Raw genomic sequence first — 22477 nt, 5'->3', positions numbered from 1 at the left:
ATAATTTTTACGCACAAACACTCATACACACAAACACACCCACACACACACACACACACACACACACACTCATATGTATGTTTAATTGATTTTCAGTGTACAAATAAAGTTCACATCCACTTATCCTCTACCGGGAGAAAACGTAAATATTTTTTGCAAATTTTGGTGCCCAATTTTGGTGCCCGAGTTTTTATGGGAAAAATAAATCATAATATATAACTTTTGCACAGACCACATTTTATCTTTTGTCTAGCTTAAAGTACTGTATAGAGTTATTTTTGTAAATAAACACCTATGAATATGACAAGCCATTCCAAACTTCTGAACAGTACATACTGTATTACACATATATTACAGCGTATATACCTAATGTATTTTTAATTTAAAATTCTTCAGTATCACTAAGTTTTTGAGCCTGTGTTTGATCTCTGTTATAACAAAACAAGTATTTCTGGAATGGTGACTTTGTAAGAAAAGAAAAAGGTGTATGTTCATCTACATTTTTTACCCAAGTGTTTCAGTTGGTCCATTTGCTGTGAATTGTTCACACAGTGTAAAGTGCAGCTGTTGTTTTCAGTTGATTGAACTATGATCGAAAGGACTAAATTATGACATGACGGTGCTGATTTGTGTTCCTCTTGCTGTATTCTGATATGTTGTGTCTGGTTTCCTGCAGGAAGTTGCACCAGCAGTTCGAGTCGTATAAGGACCAGGTGAAGAAGATGGCGGACGAGGCCCAGACTGCCCCGGAGCAGAAGGGCGAGGCGCCCACCTGCGGAATTTGCCACAAGACCAAGTTTGCCGATGGCTGCGGCCACCTCTGTTCGTATTGCCAAACCAAGTTCTGCGCCCGCTGCGGGGGACGGGTGTCACTCCGCTCCAACAAGGTACGACCGGGCCTGCTAGTGTTAATGCTAATGGCTTTTCCCTCAGGCTGCCTGAGAAAAATAGTATATTTATCTAAGAAATGAGTGTTGAGAAAAACACCAGCATTAGAATTAATACAGGTAAAGAGTAACACAATAAATATTGAGGATAAACAGTTTTCTAGGCTGGAATCAGGCATTTGCACCTGACTGTACTGCGACATACAGTCCCTTGTGCTAATCTGGCGATAGCAGACATTTCTTGAATATTCAGTGTGAATGTAACATTACAGGCACTTCATGACAGCAAATTTAGGATAAGAACTTTTGGATATGACTTTGCTTAAGTAGGTAATTTAATCATTCAACAAGTTTGATTTTACCATTGTACCACTAAATGGTAAGCAAGAGTCAGTCTAAAAGGACAATCCGGCCAAAAAAAAAAAAAACACTTCACCTGTTGCTTTTGACTGTCGTAAACATGCCTGCTCACTTCTTACAGCAGTGCTGCAGCAGTATATATATATATATATGTATATATATATATATATATATATACATATATATATATATGTGTATTAGCACTTGCTAGCAACACAGATTTATTAATTAGCCTCTAGATCGATTGCCAGCAGTCAAGATTTGTTGAATCCCATTGATTGTGTGCTACAATACCACAATACCAAGCATGCGTATTTACCCAATGCATGCTGGGCATTGTAGTGAGAAAACACTGATGGATGATACAAAACTGTGGATTCTGTCAAACCAATGAGGCTTAAGAGTGCAGTACTGCCCTACCATACTACATAAAATAGCAAATAACATATTAAATGGAAATCTAAGGCCGGAATGCCCCTTTAACCATTTTCTCCAATAGTTAAGATGATCTCAACAATGCAAACTTTGGTGAACAGCTAATATATGCACTGCAAGTGTAGTCCATTACTTGATGAGTGTATAGTCATCAGTGTTTTCGTGCTCCTCCCTTTTTCACCTCAGGCCTGCAGCCCTGAAGTCCTGATGAAAGAAAAGGCATTCCTATTGTTTTCATATTTGTTGTCTTCCATTTCTGATCTGGCACTTCTTCTTATCTCAGTGCACTGAACTCATTAACTCATTGGATGAGTACAAACATGCCTGGACTTACATTTGGATTAAGACACAGGAGACTTTGACGAAAGACGCCTTTTCTCGGCTGCTCACTTGGGTTGAAGTCAGATAGTGGAAGTTGGGGGCAACTCAAGCCAGTGCAGTTAGTTTAATGACCACAAGAGGGCGACGCTGCCTCTTTCTCTGACCTTAACATGTCTTGGCTTGAGGACACTGATGTTTGTTCTATCTAAACTTTAAACAGCTCGACCAAACGTGCTAATTTTGCTAACAGTGAATGGAATCTAGTGGCCACTATGTCATTTTCATAAAGCTAATTAGTGACTCTTGGCTTTCATCCAGTGTTAGCAACATTAGCATTATTGACTGAACTGTTCTTCTTAATGTGTTTATAAGCTGGAATTTGCTGCTGGTTTTGAATCATGGGCTGTTGGTCAGAAGGCCGAAGGCACTGAAACAACAGTGTGTAGGTGTGTATGTGTGTGTCTTAATGTCACTCACAGTCCTTCCCCTCTCTTTTCTCTCCTTTTCTCCCCCCCTGTGGAATCACAACAGGAGGACAAAGTGGTTAGCATCTTTTTTCTTTCTTTTTCTGTAGCCTACCACAACAGATTATGCCACGGTCGTGTGGGGAAATTAAAGTGTCTAGGACATAGATGAAGGATATGTGATGGAAATGGAAAGGGATAGTTTGGCCAACTGTGCTAATGCTGCTAACAGTGAATGAAATTTAGTCAGCATCATCTTTTGCTAAGTAGGCCTAGCTTTCATTCGTTGTTAGCATATTTGGTCAAACTTACCCTTTATTAGCTATTATTTCTGAACAGTTTCTTGGTTATTATTGCCACATTGTATCCAGAGATATTATCAATGTCACATTTGTTTCATTGCTCCATTTCCATGTCAAATTTTTTTCAGAAGCAAGTGTTCAATACATCATGGTAGAATAGTACATGGTAGAACAGATGTTGGGGAAAAACACTGCTTGAGATCCTCTTATTCTGTGCTCAGAAGCAACAGACCGTGCCACTCTTGTTCTAATGTTTTTGTCCCTTGTTTAAAATGGGGCAGCACAAGCATTAGCGCAGGCCTCGTTCTGTATCGAGGGAGGAACTATGTGTTCTGGATCAAGTGTTTCACCATTGAAATCTTCGTGACAGAACGATCTACCTGCCTATGATATTCTGTTTTATAACACAAACCAAAATCTATACCATACATATGTCTTCTGGTTTAAATCTCCCCATTTTTCAAATCCACACTATATGAGACCAAAATGCAGCACCTGGTATTGTGAATTAGTGACTCTTGCGACACTGGATGAGTGTTGTGATGTAACGTAGTGGGTAATATAATATTAGCCTTCTGAAGCGGTGTTGTGATGTAATGCAGTGACTCTAGCTACATTAGTAATAAAGTGATGTAATGTGGTGTATTGGTACTGATTAGACTCACCAGTATATTTAGGCTTTTGGGGTTTCTTGCAGCAGTATTATGGCAGAATAGAGTGAGTGTGTTTTATGGTAGAATATAGCTAGTCTGTTCATATTTACAGTGTTGCAGTATGATGGTAGAATACAGTTAGTGTGTTTGTATTGACAGAACAACAGTATGATGGTAGAATACAGTGAATCTATTTGTATTTACAGTGCAGCGGTATGATAATGCAGTGAGTCTATTTGTATTGTACGATGGTAGAATACAGTGATTCTATTTGTATTTACAGTTTTGCAGTATGATGGTAGAATACAGTGAGCCGATTTGTATTTACAGAGCAGCTGTATGATGGTAGAATGCAGTGAGTCTATTTGGATTTACAGTGCAGCAGTATGATGGTAGAATACAGTGAGTCTGTCTGGATTTACAGTGCAGCAGTACGATGGTAGAATACAGTGAGTCTGTCTGTATTTACAGTGTATTATGGTAGAATATAGCTAGTCTGTTCATATTTACAGTGTGGCAGTATGATGGCAGAATAAGTGAGCATGTTTGTATAGACAGAACAACAGTATGATGGTAGAATACAGTGAGTCTGTTTGGATTTACAGTGCAGCAGTATGATGGTAGAATGCAGTGAGTCTATATGGCTTTACAGTGCAGCAGTATGATGGTAGAATACAGTGAGTCTATATGGATTTACAGTACAGCAGTATGATGGTGGAATACAGTGAGTCTATATGGATTTACAGTGCAGCAGTATGATGGTAGAATACAGTGAGTCTATATGGATTTACAGTGCAGCAGTATGATGGTAGAATACAGTGAGCCTGTTTGTATTTACAGAGCAGCAGTATGATGGTGGAGTACAGTGGTGTTACTGTTGTAGAAACTCATGGTGGTGCTCTGGCATGGGGCCAGCCTCTTTGTGCTGGGCGATAATAGCCGCAGTGTCGGGTTCTGCTCGGTCCAGATGGTGCAGCTGTAGTGAACGTCAGAGGCGAGGTCAGCGGGAGTGTTCCCTGTCACATACTGGCCGTGTTCCTGGCTTATGGTGTTTCCCTACAAACTCATCTTGCACAGCCCTGGAGTCTTTAATTTAACTAATCGGGGTACAGCAAACTATATATTGTCCTGTAGTGTATAGTGCAGCATTAGATGTAATAGAATAGTGTGTCATTTTTTACTATCAACACTTTCTGTTATCCTCCATTGTTACAAGGCTCAATTCTGATAAATCCTTATTTAAATATAAATTGCAGCAGTATTATGGTAGAATATACAACAGAGGAGTCACAGTTATGACCAGTGAAGACAAAGGCATGCTATAATTCAATATAAAGTATTTCTCACTCATAGCTTGTAGTTACTCAAATAAGACAATCCATTAAAAGTTACTTCTGTCAAAATGTAATGGGGTTACTTTATTTAAAGATTCCTGAGAAAAGTAACCTCACTACTCATTACCTCTGCATTGCCCTGTAAAACCTGATTATACTAACTATACAACAGAAAACCCAGTAGTCCTTTTCAATACGTTATTCAGAAAGACATCATCCAAACATCACTTAAAGCTATCCCACTGTCCCTGCTTTTGAACAAGACCCAGCCAGTTGGGCTTTATTAAAATTGTGACTGGCTGATTCTGTTTGAAAATCTAGAAACTAGCCAGTAGAAACAGTTGCTTTGAAATAAAATCTTCACAAATAAACTATAAATATTTTAGAGTTGTTCCTGAATGAAAATCAAGTCTGGCCTGTTTAGATGAGGTTGGGAATCTCTTTTATTTCAGCCTAAGTACTTCCATTCGGGAATCGGCTATTCAAAATAAGTGTGGAGCAGCTGATATTGTCCCTAAGACCGACAGTTGCTGATCTCATATTTAGCGAAATGGACTAATCTAAGTGGAGCAATATACGAAAATATTTCTAACATAAAGATGACAAATTTGCTCAGTATACATTGTTGGAGTTCGAGTGTGCTCATGAGCAGAGAAAACAGGCACAAGTTCATTAACAATAATTCCAAATAGAGGCCATTCTAAAACCTCTGACTAGGCATCATCTGTGGTTTATCTGCTTAAGGCCTGTACCGGCTCATAAGGCTTCATATTAGTGCATCGTGTAGACACTCTCTTAACTCTCCACAGTTTCAGCAGCCCATACAAAAGTGTCCTGCAAATTTAAACAGGAACAGTTTCACATGAAAACAAAGTGGGAGATGATGTTTTTAGTTAGAAATAATGATAATTTACACATATTAACATTTTGCTCCCATCACTCAAAGGTTTTTGAAGAAAGAAATTGTTAATTTGAAAAAATGAAACTAACTTTCCTGCTCACAAGACTTTTCTCTCTTTTCATATTTTGGAATTATTAGGTAATATTAGCTCACTTCAAAAAGTTTAATTTATATCCAGTCAGCTGTAGAATTTAATGGAGCAACCATGGTTAATAAAGGACTCAGAACAGTTTTCTGCTGTAGAAACAGGTAATATGGCAAATCAGGATAAACACCTGATTCAAATATCCTTGGAAAAATAGCTGCTACGGAGCCCTGCTGGTGACATCCTGTATAAATAAAAATAATGCATGGCCACGACTTACTAATGAGATCCTAATGTGTGGCCACGACTTAGTAAGGCGTGGGAATGAGATCACGCCTTACTAAGTCGTGGCCACACATTAGGATCTCATTCCCACGCCTTAGTAAGTCATGGCCACAGCTTAATTATCTCTTTCCCACGCTTTTATAATGTACCTATAATCTGATAACTGTCTTTTTTCTGCAATAGTAATGGAATACAGTTACCATTTTTTGCATCCTAATTACATAATGGTGTTATATGTATTCATTACTATCCAACCATGATAGTTGCAGAGCAACTCCTGCACTGTAGTAACGGTGACTGAAGGAAACTCTTCTCTGAGACAGAGGTAATGTAACAGGACAGAATGAAGACGCATGTGGACTGTAAAAGTTGAAGGGGCTTTACTAGTTTGAGGGGGCTCGGAAGTCGTCAATAAAAAGTTGAAGTCCAAAACAATCCAAAACCAGCAAAACAGCATCATAACAGAGTCAAAGGCATAAGGCAGAAAAGCGGAGACATAACAAACAGGCAGTGGTCAATCAACAGGAAAAACAAACCGGAATGCACAGTGAAACGCTCAGTAACTCTGGTAACAGCATCAATACCTCACAAAGTTTCTAAGCTAAAGCCCAGGCTTATAAAGCTAACTAAATAGATCACATGACTAACAGAACAGGTGTGTTGAGCAGAAAGAGTCACATGATCATCCGAGGGATTATGGGAACTGAAGTCCCTGTTGGAGGGATGTGTGACAGGGAACAACTTGTGATTTTTTTTGCAATGAACATATACTGTGTGTAAACTTGCTGTAAAACTGTTTGATTAGATAAGAAAAGGAGCTAATTTTCCAGCTTGAAGTGGGTTTGTGTCGAAGCTTAGTTGGAGGGGATTGGCTTTTACTTATGCTGCATTTTAAACTTACCACATAATTAAATGGTTAAGATGTAAACGAAGTCATTCAGAGTGGGTTGGTGTGAAATGGTCCATTGTAGAGAAATTGACAGAGTCAGAATTGTTCACAGTGGTGGTGATAGAAACCAGACGTGAGGAGTTTACACAAAATGATTAGGAATATGTTGCCCAATGTCTGAGACATTGCTTTATTATAGTTTTGAGAATGTTTTGGTCTAAAACATTAATTCATGGTCTACATGCATTACCACTATTTTATCATCAACATTACATTTCATTTTATAAAAAATACTCAGAAGACCTGTGTAGGTTCACTCAGCATTTTGGATAGTAAATAAAACTGCTATAGTTGCATTGTAAACACCATGACCCCTGGTTCCTGTTACCACTAATATAAATATATCGTGAATCGATAAGTTTCTTTACAGTGCACCATTTTACATCAAGCTACTCTGAATGACAATGATTTAATTATGCATAAATTTTGAGAAATTGGTGGAATTCCCTATTAAGCAGTTTACCGTTGTATTTATGCCCTTATTAGCATGGCATGAGCCTACTCTCAAAGCCTTTCCGTGAGCTACAATGTTCTTCAGGATTCTGTCTTGTATTTTTTGTTTTTAATTGTGTCTTCTGGGTTTCTGGGCTGTACAGTTTGTTACAGCATCTTTCTGTGAGCCGTGTTTCTGTGATATGTGTTGGTTTAGTCTTAATGTTTGTTTTGCTGTGTTTTGCGTCTTGGCCGCCTTCTTTAGTTGTTGGGTCGGCGAGGTCATTTCTCTTGCCTGGGCGGAAGTTCCAAGTCATCTCTGGTTCCTCAGTTCTCTGGTACTCAAGTGTCTGGAGAGCCATGGTGTCTGCACGTCTGCTGCATGGCGCCCAGTGTGTTCGGTTGCGGAATTCAGAGGCTGCCCAGTGAAACAGGTTGTGGATAGGGTTGCTGAACAGTAGAAGGTGACCAGCTGTTCTGTGCTGCCCATCAGATCCCTTGACTAAGGCTGGACGGTGTCTGGGCAATCCACCTGACAGTAATTTGACAAAATGTCTATACACCCGTACAGTGAAGTAGGTGTCACAAGTCTTTTTAGACATATGTGTCTATATAATCTAGAAAATAAGTTTTCTTCGGGAACTATTTTGCCTTACAACAGCCTGCATTTACCTCTCCGCCATGAAAAGCCTTTAAAAAGTATGTTTTAAGCCAAAAGATTATCTCAAAACTATTGTACAACAATGTCTCAGGAATCAGGCAGCATATTCCTAGCTATTTTGTGTAATAACCTTCTGTAATTTAGCTTTCAGAAGCATCAAATTCTTTGCACGTCTGGTTCCTATCACCACCACTGTGAGCTATTCTGACTGTGACTGTGTTTCACTGGACGTTTCTCTGGGCACATTTCCCATCAGACCACTCTGAATGACTTTGTTAACATCCTGACAATTTCATTACGCTGGAAAATCGATGGAATTCCCCTTTAATTTGCATATGGAATTTTTGTATTCTGTATTATTAAATATAGGCCTAATTTCAGACACAAGTAAAGACAGAAGTAAACATGTAAATGGGTAAATAAACAAACAAATAAACAAATGAACTACTAGAAAAATAAAGAAATAGTCAGAACTTTAAGTCGATATGTGGTCCGTCTGACCAAACCCTTAGTCATGTTTGCACACAGACGTTGCCTCATGTAGATTTCCCAGAGCTCAGCTATCGTGTTCCCAGGGTGCCGAGTCCAACAGCTCTGCTTGCTGCACCTGTAAATATTCATGCTGTCTCAGACAACACGATCTCTTTCAGCGTGGCTTTCTGTGTGATGGGGAAGAACAGAAAAACGCTGACGGAAAAAAAGGAAGAGATTTCAACACTCTTCTTTTCACTGACATCCAAGCTTTGGACTGAGTGAAACAGCACCAATTACAGGCTGTGGCCTACTCAGGTGTAGTAGGCCTGTTTCTGTGCAGGGACACGGGAATGTGTTTTAGGGTGCTGATTCCACCCATTGTTCAAAACATTTTGCCTGATTGTGAACAAAGTCATTCAGAGTGGTTTGATGTACATACATATAAAAATGGAGAGCATATATATATATATATATATCTGTACACATGTACCTAGATTTTTAAAAATGCAGTTTTAGACAAAAACCTTCTCAACACTGTGATGAGCAGTGTCTTAGGCATCAGGCAGCATATTCATAACCCTTTCATGTAATAATGATCAGTGAATGAGCTTTTGGATGCATTAAAGGTGCAGTGTGTAAGATTTAGTGGCATCTAACTATATAGCCCTTCCTCACTCCTCCCTTTCCAAATGTGTAATAGTTTTTACTTCTTTGACGACGAGGATTCACCATCTCCTGCTTTATCTTATGCTAAATAATAAATAAGATCCTCCATTTGTCAAAATTGGGGGTCTCAGACGTCTCACAACACAATGTGGTTAACCAGCACCGGCAGCTACCACTGATTCTTCTTCTTCCTTCTTCTGCGTCTTCCAACCGGTACCGAATTCAAGCTGCTTAAACGTAAAAACTCTCTAGAGCCAGTTTAGTTTGTCTGTTCTGGGCTACTGTAGAAACATGGAGGTCTCTGTTGGAAGAGAAGCCTTTCCCTATGTAGATATGAAAGGCTCATTCTAAGCTAACGAAAACACAACGATTCGTAGTTACAGATGGTTATACACTAATGAAAACGTAGTTTTGTATACTATATTCAAATTCTGCTAATAGATCCCCCTAAATCTTACAGACTGCACCTTTAAACACTTCCGATGTCTATTATCATCACTGTGAACAGTTCTGACTCGGTAAGTTTTGCTAGATCTGAGCATTTTGCGTCAACCAGAAAGTCATTACACACTACAATGTGGTGAAAGATGACAATATATACATATAACAAGGGATCGAAATGGGATGAAACGCTGTTCCAGGATGTAAAAGTTGAGGAAGTAATGATTAATACGGAGCTCACTAGCATAATAATGTCAATCATTCACTGAGTATTAGATATCTGTATATATAAAATCAGAACCAATTAAGCACTGTCCATTTTCACCCTCTAGCTAAGTAGATCATGTCCTGAATAAACAAGATGACAAGAGGTTCAGTATTTTTATCTAAATCGTGGTTGTTTTGATGAATGTTCTTGTGCTCTGCCTTGATAAAAGCCTTGTTTGGTAGTTGCAGTGAAAGTTACGTTAACCTTTAGAAGATGTTTTATGAGGTGCTGTTCAGTTGGTATTCATTAAATGACCGTACCTTTTAGTTTCTAAACTATTTCATTTATGTTTTAGACGGTTCTTAAAAGCTAAAAAATAAATGTAGCTAATTGTTTTAAATAAATTCCTGGAATTTGTCCTATATTAACTGTTATTTAACTGCCAGCAATAATATATAAAGCAATATATAAAAAAAAACTAATTACTCAAAATTAATTTTGAAGGAGAACTCCACCTATTTTAAATTTCTGCATAATTAAACGGTTAATGTGTCAGCAAAGTTATTTAGAGTGTTTTAGTTTAAAATGCCTCACTCTAGAGCAGGGGTGTCAAACTCAACCTCTAAAAGGGTCCATATTAAAAAATCTCAACAAATCCAAGGGCCAGAGAAACTTTTTTTTTTCGTTCAATTTTAACTGATGTGCTAGAAAGGGAACTGGCCATTGTTTATTCAAAATACGCAAAAACATCAACAGTAAAATACAGACACTTGTAGTAGACCTTGAAATTCTACATGAATACTTGATGTCCCAGGGAGCAAGGTCTTTTAAACCTACCTATTTACTTGAACTGGACACTTGGTGTGAACAGGTATGTTAACAGTGGTAGTGATAGGAATCAGACATCTGAAGAGTTTAATGTGGTAGAGTTTAACACTGGTGGTTTTGGATAGTAAATAAAATAGCCATATTTGCGTTGTAGACATGGCGACCCCTGGTTCCCATCACCACCGCTGTAAAGAAATCAGAGTCTTTACTATGGACCACTTCGATTCAAACCATTTTGAATGACTTTTTGATGTTTATATCGCAACGAAGATGAATTATGCAGAAATTTGAAAAAATTGGTGGAATTCCCCTTTAAATACTTATCTGGATCTGCGCTATGAAACCACACGTTACTGAGTTTCTGTCTCCAAGATCTCGCGATATTTGACCTACGCATACGAAGCTCTATGAACGGGGTTAGCGAAGGTTCTGCATATCTAATGAGCGAAGCCCCGCCCCCTCGTGCATATGTATTAGTAACGAGAACAGCGTCTGTCATTCTGTGGCGCGAAACCGCACCGCTCGAGCCGGTCATGTATTTTCCTGGTTGTTTCTGTTTCTTCTGCTCTCGTCTTCTCAGCGGCTTCATGTCAGCGCGTTTCCTCTCGTTTCTCCGCAAAACCGGCTTCTGTCGTTACTGTTAAATGAGGAGTTCGCGTGTTAAGAGGCGAAGTCTCACCGGCTGGACGGTCTAAACTGAGCATTTCGACGGGAAACCGTTGGGAGAGGAGGTGTTGGGGGTGTTGGCTCAGACGCTGGACGTTGAGATGATTTCTGGAAAAAATGTACCAAACCGCCTTTCAGACTGAACCTTTTCCCGACAGAACCAGAAAAAATGTCCATAATGGGTGAGCATAGTGATTTTTTAAAAGATTCATAGATATTAAGGTTAACACTAACCTACAAATGGTTCTTAAAGGGTACTTCAGCTGGTAAAGGGAAAGGTTCTGTTTAAAACCATGAGCCCTAAAACCATTTCATGCTTAAATGCTTGTTTGCATGGTGAGATGGTTCTTCAGACTGATGGAGAATATGTTATGATAGGTATATGGTTCTATATTGAAACCTTTTGAAAAATGGTTCTATCTAGCACTAAGCTTGACACCCTAGCAGTAGCAGAACCCTCTTTGGTGCTGTATAGAACCACATGTAACACATTCTCCATCAGTCTGAAGAACAGGTTCACCATGCAAAGAACCATTTAGCCTCTGTGGAACTCATGGTTCTAAAAAGAACTATTGCCTTCGCTAAAGAACCCTTGAAGAACCATTTTAAGCGCGCACTTTAGCATGTTTTCCAGGTAAAATGTTATTAGGATGTTTCAAAGTAAGAGGAAGAGCTGACTTTATAGCCGTTTCGGCTAACCTTACTGTTAACTCTTATAAACCCCCTGTCCACATCTGCCGTCTTCTAGAAACAGTGTTAGGTTAAACCTGACCTTCTGAAAAAGATGTACAGTATTTCTACTGTAATTTCTGTACGATTCCTCTAAGATTACTACTGTATACTAAATGTTTTATAGGTTACTACAGTAATATTCTTACAGTACAGTCTAAAATATCATACAGAACTATATAAGTCCTAGAATTTCTCTCTTCTAAGGGCTGTTAACTCTTACATATCTGCTGTCCACCTCTGCCATCGCCCAGCCGCTCAAATCAGTACTGGACAGCAGATATGCCTGCAGCCATGTCAACCCATGGCATATGTGTCCCTGCTCTTCTTTGTCTATACGTAACCCTGAAACCAGTTGTAGCTGGAGCTGCTCCAAGTTCTAAGGACGCCAGGATTGAGCCAGAAACAGCAGCCATGTGAGGCTCGAGCAGAAGGAGAGAGTCTATTTTCGAACGTGCCTTTTCGTTCCTAACACCAGTAATTAACAGGTCTCTCTAAACTTGGAAGGAAAAACAAAATGCATGAATATGCATCAAGGTCTATTATGAGCCGCTGCGCACTAAATATAGAAGCTCATTAAATTCTCATGATCCACGTGCCGGGCTGCTGGAGCACGTGAGTGATGAAGCTCATCACAAAATTTAGTCACTTTCGACCAAATAACATTACAACATTTAAACAGAGCACGGCACACGGTAACATAGGGAGAGTTCCAGGGGACACTTTTTGGCAACCATCAGAATCGTCCATCAAAACCATTCGGCCGCATTCTGTGCAATATTTATTTAATTTATACGGCCACTCATTTGCATTTCTCTGCTGAAAAATGTCCAGATTTATTTTCTCACCAAGTGCTGTATATGCTTATGTAATAGAATAGGAGTTTTATTGCCTTTATTTATCTAGCGCTTTTGGAACGCGTTCCGTTTTAGAAATGCTGGCACAGTGATCATCTATATTCAGCACATATGCAACGACATCTGAGTAACATTCATTCATATTCAGCACACATTTGTTATCCTTGGCTGACAAAAGCAACAAAACCAGTGGCTGTAACCTTCACTGTGTCATTTCAACTGATGACCCGCTAGTCTGAACCCACCCATATATGTATATGTATAAATCGCTGTTGTGGGTAGAAAACCTTGTATCTCCAAAATGGTAACTTTACAGGAGAAGGAAAAACCCTTTTAATGTAAAGTTTTAACTTTTAATGTAAATCAATGGAACCAGACTTTTTACCAAGTCATTTTGGGTCATTTCTTTTTGGTCCATTCATTATGAAATTTACACACAATGTACAGAGCAACATGCATTTTCAAATTATGTCAAAAACTGGAAAAAAATGGAGATAAATGTGTACATACATATATATATATTCAGCAAGTTTTATACGATGCACAATGTGTCACTATATTTTGTCTGACAACTAGTAAGTTAGAACAGACAAAGTAGTGCTATATTTTAAAAATACTATCAAAAAATATTAATCCAGTTACTTATATTCAATATTACACACACTGTGCTGCTCTAAATCCAGTTAAACTGGACCAATTATGCTCATTTTAATCAAACATGCAGTTGGAAAGTGTTTGTAAGTACTGATAATATCCACAATATGCTTAAAAAAGCATATTGTGACACTGTGATGTAATTTATCACGATGCCGATAAATATTGTCATATTACCCAGCTATAATTGCTATATGATTGCCAACATAAATGAGTTAATTTCTCATATTACACTTATTTTAAAGAGGCTTATATGTGCAAGGCTCTATAAGACTAGCTCCAGTTCAGTGCTGGTGAAGAGGAACACAGCCATATGATACAGATGACATCTCACTCAGCGCTGCATCAATATTTCACTACATCTTTTCATGAATCTCCTCTGCTTTGTACTGAATGCTGTCTTGTCATATGAGAAAGGCCAAATATTCATCATATCGACAGCAATGTGGGAGCACTGGACACAAACCAGAAATTTTGTAACTATAGAAGAAGTGCAGAAGAAGGCATTGTGAAATTATCTACACTTTTTTCACAGTTACACACTGAGCAGTGTGATTTGTCTGAAACTGTATTGCAGACAAAGAAGCAGCCATGTAACCTTCTAAATATTGAGTTATTCACACAGCAGACCTCCTCCCTGAATTTGGGCTCGCTAACTGCTGCTGTGCACCGTCGCCTCTGGCCTTCACTATGACAGTATTGCAGTGTGGCTGTATGTCCACAAGAGGGAGCTAAATGACTGAGAAAAGCGGAAAGCACTTTAAAATCAGGACTAATGAAAGCAAACCAGTCTATCTCTGCAGAATGGCTTGTGTCATCGTAAAAGAGCTCGTACACAAAATTTAGCAGTCAAGTAAAGAAAGAAAACCCACATAGTAATATATTATGCGCTTTCTGCTCGGGTCAGTCTGATAGGGTCGCGGACTAAAGCTAGTGAGACCAAAATATTAGCACAGTTTATTTAGCGACAGAGAATACATAATATCAGCGCCTTGTATAACGTGATGGTCAACAACAGCTGCGAAACAATTCAAAGACATCTACTGCTAATGCAGTGTGCAGCATTTTGTCTTCCTCTGAGTTTTTTCTGTGTGTCTGTGTAACTGTCCATTACAAGAGTCTATTTTTGGACTCAGGTTCAATGACTATGAAATGTGCAAACTCAGGAAGAGGTGGCTATGCAAGAGAAGAGGAATGGTGAAAGAAGGGAGGGGAGAAGAGAAGAGTAGAGTAGATGAGGGTTGGTGTAATGCGTCTCTGTCCTTTATATCGTCATAATTAGTCCTGTTTAGTTCCTTTTGTCTGTTCTAACTAATCAAACCTCAAAAATGCAAAATATTGTGATGCATATTAATAATGCAGAGTATTGTGATGTATTTTTTTGCCATATTGCCCACACATACTTACTCATTAGCTCTTCCAGTATCAAATGAGAATAGTTGAAATCCCAGTAACAACTCTAGTAACCTAGTCTTGGATTATAGTCAGGCCACTTTGAGACTTGCAAGATATTAAAAGCATTTAGCCGTGGACTGCAGAATGTAGATTATAGAGGTGGGGCTAGGCATCAGCCCCTCTTTTATTTGAAGAGAATGGCCACTCATTAAAGCGTACATTGCTGTCGGGACAACACACAGGGCTTAATTTGATCCCAAAAATCGCACAATAATTTGGCGTGGCTAGCAGTGAGCGCCTCGATTGGTCAAGTTCACATCACCACAGCATTAAACCGGTCTTATAGAAAGAGAGATCGAGCAAAGCTGATTTCGATATAGGTAGACCTGACCCAGTAGGCCTTAAGTTATGTTAAGTGTCCCTGTTTTCATGCAACAGAGGATACATTCATATTAAGAACGTGCGCAGAAAGAAAAGTTGGTTTTTATACAAGGATACACTTTAAAAATAGTTTGTAAGTTGAACTATAAAATACTTCAAATGGTAAAAAGTAATGCATCTGGTTTTATCCCACTCCATTATGCAAAGCAAAATTAGGTTAGATACAAAAGCAAGGTTTCACATCAGTTTAAACTTAAAAAACACTCAAAAACAGCATTTGCCTTGTTCCACTTTTGACAGTGTTAGTTACTGAAAGTTCTTTAGTCCAAATCGTTGGCCTGTAGCCTGGGTGGCGGCCCATGCATTCAGTCCGACTGCTTCAACTGAGAAAAATCAAGAGCCCTTTTAGAACACCATGGACCCATCACTCTCTGTTTTGGAAGCTCCGGGAGTGATCAGAGAAGTACCCCAGTTCATCCCATGGCTGGAGAATGCTAATGTGTTATTAGATATTCAGGATGGGGAGGGAGAGTGCCCAGCGGTTCCTGGGCTCTGAGCGTGTTTAATTACCCCTGGCAGATAGTGATGGAGAGGAGCACCGATGCTGACTCTTTGCTAATTGCGATCTGGGGCTGGGTAAATAGGTCAGGGCTGACGTGCTGGGCCCTGGCAGGGGCTGAAAGAACGGGGGGATATGTCCAGGAGAGGGTGGAGAGATCGGGCTAATGAAGGCTGGGAAGGCCAGAGGAGCCAGTGGTGGAGCATAGCAGCTTCAGGGTGGTCAGCGGATGACTCTGTAGTGACCCTAAGGGAGAGAAGGTGACTGTCTTTTGACCTGAGGGAGCAGAAAACGACCTTGCAATAATGTTTGGTTATGAGTGGAACTGTCTAGCTATACTAGCTTAGCATCTGGTCACCTTTGCTCTGTGTTGAAGCAGATAAATAGAAGGACATTCTGTGTTGTGTGTCCACATAAATGCTGAGCTACATAGAACCAACCCATCAATCCAATTTTGGGTTATCGCCTCAATGCATTTCAGCAGTGGTGCTGCCCACCCCAATTTTCAAGTGTGTACACTTGTAAGTGCTAGGTCTCAACTGATAAATCATTTAGCTCATAATATTGGCTGGTATTGAGGACAATAAAGAGCCAATGTAGAGATAATAATTAGTGGCTTTTCTATAGAGTTATCTTTTGGCTTCAGTGACAGGCTGACCTGGTATATATAAACAAAAAAAAACAGTATAAAATAAAATTGTACCATGTTAATGTAGATTAGAAAATATGAGCTGATATGAATTATCAAAAGTTTCAGCCCCTTAAAATCAGCATTGGTCACAACAGTTTAACCATAAGCTTAGAGCACAAATACCCCACGCAGCCATGGCATATGATTCTGAAGCTTCCTCTCAGCAGTTTAAGAAAATGTGACACTGATCACTAGATCTTTGCAAACTCTTCACCCGTTATCTTATCATTACGTTTAGTTATGTAGCAGACAGTCTTATCCAGAGCAACTTCGAAAATGTGTAGACATTAGAAGCCAAAGCGATGCAAAGTACCTAGAATCTGCAGCCTAAGAGGCGAGAGTCATACCGTAGTTTGGTGTAGTTAAATACATGTAGAAATCGAGGAGAACGAGTTAAGTGCTTTTTTTCTCAGAGTATCTGTTGACACATCCCTGCTTCAGATAGAACATTCTGTTCAACCCTTGTTCTCCATCAGTCTGAGGAGGGAGAGAGAGAGAGAGAAGACATCTCTCTGTTCGTCTCTTGTCTGTTTCTCTGTCTCTCTTTTCTATTGCATGTCCACTCTTTTTCCTCAGGCAGCTCTTAAAGGAATACGTTGCCGTACAAATGTTGACATTGCTAATAATAAATGAAGGCTAACGATGGAAAATGATGGTGTTTTTAATTTCATTCATGAATTGCTTTCGTTCATTGATGGCTATGTTAGCACTCCTGAGCGAAGCACTCCTTTAGTATGTCTCTTCTTCACTCCCTCTGTTCATCCTCTCAGGATTTCTCCTGGTGTCTCTCACGTTGGCCAGACTAGTGTCTTTTTGCCAAAATGACAGGGACAGTCTGCAGTGCCATATGCCACTGCATACAGAGAAAGAGAGAGGGAGAGAAAGAAAGAAAGAAAGAGCTGCTTGAGTGCCAATAGTGCCCCTTCGCCTGCTGAACTTGAGTAGTGAGTGAGTGAGTATATGAGTGAGTGGGTGAGGGAGTGAGTGAATGAGTGAGTGAGTGAATGAGTGAGTTACAAGTCAGGTCCATGAGGTACTTCACTCAGTGTTTTAATTCACAATTCTGAAAAGCTTTTAGGAAATAACTGACTTTTCGTTCTTTCTTAGCCACATTAGCTGTTTTTGGCTGACAGTTCTTAGATATTATTTGTTGGTTATGGATACGATTATGTTTTTCTTATTACTGTTGCTATAATAAGGGGTTTGTACCACCAGGTGTAAAGCCTTTCTAGGTAGTTTCCTTGATTGTTTGGTCAGTCTATGGCAGTTTGCCCAATCTTCACTGACTGCTTCCTCTCCCCACCTATGTGTTCACATGACAGTTATTCTGTTTTTCATATATGAATGTTTGGTCCACTTTTCATAGTTTCATACCATGTACAGCCTTTTATGAAACTGTGTTTGAGGACAAACAACCACTGCTGATGTCACCAACCCCGACCTCACTGCTTTCTTTTACTCTGACAGCTCATTGTGGGACTTAGTTCTAATTACATAATTAAAAAAAAAATATTCTGATTTACTAGCTTTGGTTTCTCTTTTAAAATCTTTAATTCACTCTGTGCATAGCTAATGAACTGTCTTCTCCCACAACAGCAGTCTCAGCCTCATCCTCATCTCACGTGAAAGAGGTGTGGAGTGCAAAACCATGATAATTAGCGGGCAGTAGCTAGCAGCAACCTCACTGTGCAAAGCTCTATAGAGCCAGAGCTCCTATATGACATTACACACTCTTGCTAATCAGCACTGCGAGATCAACTCCCTAACAGCTAATTCCTTTTTATACTTTGATTTTGTGATGCATACTTTCCATACTGTCTCATGGTTTTGCACTCTGTACCTAATGTAGTGTAATGAAGACCTGCCAGCACCAAGCTCAGTATCTAACCTTCCTTCTCCTCTCTTGCTGTCAGGTAATGTGGGTATGCAACTTGTGCCGAAAACAACAAGAAATCCTCACCAAGTCCGGGGCCTGGTTCTTCAGTGGGTCAGGGGCTGCGTTGCCCCCAAGTGCGAGTGACCTCCGGGGTGTCTCACGCAGGCGCCACGAGGAAGCTCCTCAGGAGAAGAAAGCCAAACTGCAGGAGGCCCCACTCCTCTATCAGGGGCCGGCAGGGGACCGAAGCAGGGCGCCAGGCCTCGCCCGCCAGCACTCCCTCGACAACGGCTCGGGGCTGAAGCCTGGTGAAATTGCTGCCGACAGGTGAGGGCCAGATGGGCACTTAAATATTTTTACCAATGCTTAAGATGGATTGGAACTGTCACAGGCTTGGTGCGCATGGTTGAAAGTGTGTTTAGGGAAGTGCTCAAAGCTTTTGGGTGGAAATCAGTGGATGCATGTCCCAGTGCTGTGTGAGTAGCTCCTGAAAGTTCCTGAAAGTTTCTGAGACTTTCATAGTGGAATACTGGGAAAGTATAGTTAAAGTATATAGCAAAATCCCAAAGGTCTAAACCTTCAGCTTTGTCATGGTATGATACAACTCTGATTTGTAAGGTGAAGAGCAAGGTTTCGAAGGTGACTTTCAGCTTTGCCATGGTACAATGCAAGTTCGTAAAGTAAAGAGCAGGGTCCTGAAGGTTTAAACTTTCAGCATTGAGTTGGTCTGATATCGTTTCTTTGAATTTTAATGTTATCATGCTAAAGGGATTTGGATACATTTTACGTATTTTAGTTATACTAGCCATGATAGTTCCCATTTCAGCCTTTACCAGTGTGATGTAGTTAAATAGGGAATGAGTGCCTCAGAGGTAAAACCGTCTAAAGCCAGGCATACACTGTGTGATTTTAGAAATCTTGTTCTTTGGTGACTCACACAAAGCATGTGATTTATATACTCACACTGTACGAAAACACTTGGTCCGACTGACATGACGCGACATGGGTGCTCACACTGCACGTGAAATACAGCCCATACAGACAGCTCTGTCTACAATAAAGCTGTTTCATTCAAAACAACACGCTGCGCCCCTGGGTCCCGAGCAAAAACATAGAATCTCAGACGGCTCCCTGCTCCCTACGTAGTGCACCACATATTAAAATTGTTGCTCCTGCACCCATAAAGTGCATCACAGGTCTAATAAATAGCCTTCTGCGATTCAGCCATGTGTGCACAATTCCATACTGGACAAACAGTGCGCTATTTTGGTGTAGAAGCCAGATTTAGCCACTGACAAGCCGCTACAACACCTTTGCTAACTTGTGCCACCCTGTGCACTGAAGCTAAAGAACAGGCAGTCTACAGACAGCTCTATGAAGACAAAAAAACATTTTTATATTTACTTATACTTCAACTCAACAGAGCAAAGTCGGCATACACGGATGCTGGTGCCGCAAATGTGGACCTTTTTGTCTCCGTGTAGGAGCGGTGGTTGTGATTGTGTGTGGTTTTGGGTGTGACTTTGTGAAATCAGTTTGTGAGGCTGCTCAAACTGTGAGACAAGCAACCAAAATTTCTGACATCAGAAATCCATCCAATCGGAGCTCATTTGGGCGGTTAATCGGGCATCGTTTACATATGATGCTACAAACGACGACCGATGAAGCTGAAATTCGGCCCGATCATGAAATTCAGTCGAAATCGCACAGTGTAAGCCTGGCTTATGGTTTAGCCCTTTCATCAGGAGTTTGAATTTCAGCGATGCCGCAAAACATTAGCCACTAATTATTCATACATTGTTGCCACTAAGTGCTGCAAAAACAAGGCAGTTTTTTTGTTTCATGGTAGATTGCAATATGCACACTGGATCAATAGAAATATACTACTACCTGCAAGAAACTTTTTCTATAAGCATGAAGCATCTAGACTATCAGAAGAAGAAGTTCCTCTTTCTGTACTGTAGTGGCCTGAATAGATTAGATCAGGTATTCATGCTTTCGTTGCTTATGCCAGAGATAGGCTCCTACTGAAGACACCTGGCTTACATATATTTTGAGTTTGCGGAATAAACTTTGCACTCCCAAAGTTATGTTTATGTTGGAAAAGCATGCTATGACTGGTGAGCAGGAGAAAATGAGTTTAAATGAAAGGAAACGCAGCCGGCGTCTGTAGACCAGGATTTAGCGTTTACATCTTTAAATAGTGAAACTGCAGAGGGAAAGCTACTGCTATTGGACACCCACTTTGAGCAAAGACCACATATACAAATCTATATACATACTGAGAGTGTTATTTTTGTACGTAAGTCGTGATGTTCAAAATTGGGTTGAGTTGTTTTTTTTATTGGAGAGCTAATTTATATGCCAACCTCACTATATTTTACAGAACAAATTAATGTGAATGTTCTGATAAAGCGTTTACTGTAATTTAATTACATCATCCCACTGTCTGTGTAAGTCTGCCTGGGATGCAAATATGTTGGACAGGTTCACAGCAAAGATACGAAGCACAATTCGAAGTGAGATGATTAGTTTGCATGATAATACATATTTTATATTTTATATACTGCTCTCTCATAGCATTTATATGCTTCTTTTCTTTACATAATGTAAACAGTTGTGTGCAAACATGTAAGTGCCCCTGGATAAATTACGTTTTGTTGATTATGTAAATAGAAAATAAGTACAAAGAGCACAATTTCAGTGCACAGTTACTGTCATCATGTGATAGAAATAAACAATACAAAATATAATGAATTAAATAAATAAATAAAACAAACAAACAAAAAAAATATAAATTGTGTCCTGTGCAAAAGTTATGGCACGTTACAATTTTTGGAATTGTGCACTAAAAGTGGCAGAGGAATGACATATATAGGTGTATTATTTTAGAAAACCTGTAGTTTGACCAGGGTTATTCAAACGGTCAGACTTTCGGTATATACAGTACTGTGAAGAAGTCTTGGGCATTTGACACCCCAGAAATTATATTTAAAGAGTTAGTTATCTGGGCAATAACTTTTTTATTTATTTTGTTCAGAAAAACACTAATTATAAGAAGAAATACAGATAACATAGCCTCAATAAGTAGTAAATTTTACATATGTGAATGTTCTTGTTTAACCATTTCCAAACCCCTCCTTGTTGAAGCCTGGTTTTATTTGTAGTTATCATCTAATGCCTTGTTTGGCTGATTTGTGATTTAGTAAGTTAAATTAAGTATGTCATGGAATTTACCAGATTCATGCAATGGCTGGATGCGTTCAGGAGAAATCTGAAACTTTGTCAAACAAGCTCAAAAGGTTTATGGCTTTAGTGTTTATTTGTCTTTTTTTAGCAGTTTGCAAAAGTACCTAAGACTTTTGTACAGTAATGTATGATTTTTTTACAGGCTTATAAGTTAATCATTTTCAGTTAAAGTATTTGGGAGTCTTCAAAAGACTATGCATGGTTTATCATTGTTCAAGTCAATTCTTATTGTTTAACCTCTTTTTAAACTATAGTAATTGTCAAACGAACTGTCAAAATAATTAGTAGATTACTGTATTACTTACATAATCAGTAGTGACAGTCCTAGTTCCCCTGCATACTTTTAGCCAGATATGCATAGCGCTCTGCCAGTCTTCAGTTCCACTTCTGACCAACAGAGGGCTCTTTGTCCTCTCTCTCTGGACAGCACGTTCTCTCTCGCTCCCTCAGCGCTGTGTGTGAAGTGCCCTGACAGTAATTCCACTGGTCCTGATTAGATTCCTTCATGCAAACAGATGTCTGCACCCTTGTAGCCAGGCCACCTGCTGCGTGTCATGTTGATCCTGTGTTCTTGTGCGTCTGCAGGAGGCAGGGGATTGTGGGCAGTGTGTCATGCGGAACGCCGCAGGGAAGGGCAGGTGATCTCACCTGGACTTGGCGTGTGTGTTAGTGAGAGAGCTGGAAAAAAGAGAGAGTTTTAGAGCATGAATTTGCTTGTGTTGTGTTGCAGTTGA

At 39.6% G+C, this 22477-nt stretch overlaps 1 protein-coding gene across 1 annotated transcript in view; it reads left to right on the top strand.

The window, feature by feature from the left end:
• The window catches only part of LOC118798505 (regulating synaptic membrane exocytosis protein 2-like), an 81675-nt gene that overhangs the window by 48032 nt on the left and 11166 nt on the right, over positions 1 to 22477 (top strand). Inside the window, exons 2-5 of the mRNA XM_036557883.1 lie at positions 677 to 887; positions 2535 to 2546; positions 18532 to 18821; positions 22329 to 22381. Of these exons, the coding sequence (XP_036413776.1) occupies positions 677 to 887; positions 2535 to 2546; positions 18532 to 18821; positions 22329 to 22381 (566 nt within the window). The remainder of the gene's footprint in view (positions 1 to 676; positions 888 to 2534; positions 2547 to 18531; positions 18822 to 22328; positions 22382 to 22477) is intronic.

Source organism: Colossoma macropomum, unplaced genomic scaffold, assembly GCF_904425465.1.
Source record: "Colossoma macropomum unplaced genomic scaffold, Colossoma_macropomum, whole genome shotgun sequence".
Lineage (NCBI taxonomy): Eukaryota > Metazoa > Chordata > Actinopteri > Characiformes > Serrasalmidae > Colossoma > Colossoma macropomum.
Note: the sequence above shows the minus strand (reverse complement) of the source record. Positions and strands in the feature narration are given on the sequence as shown.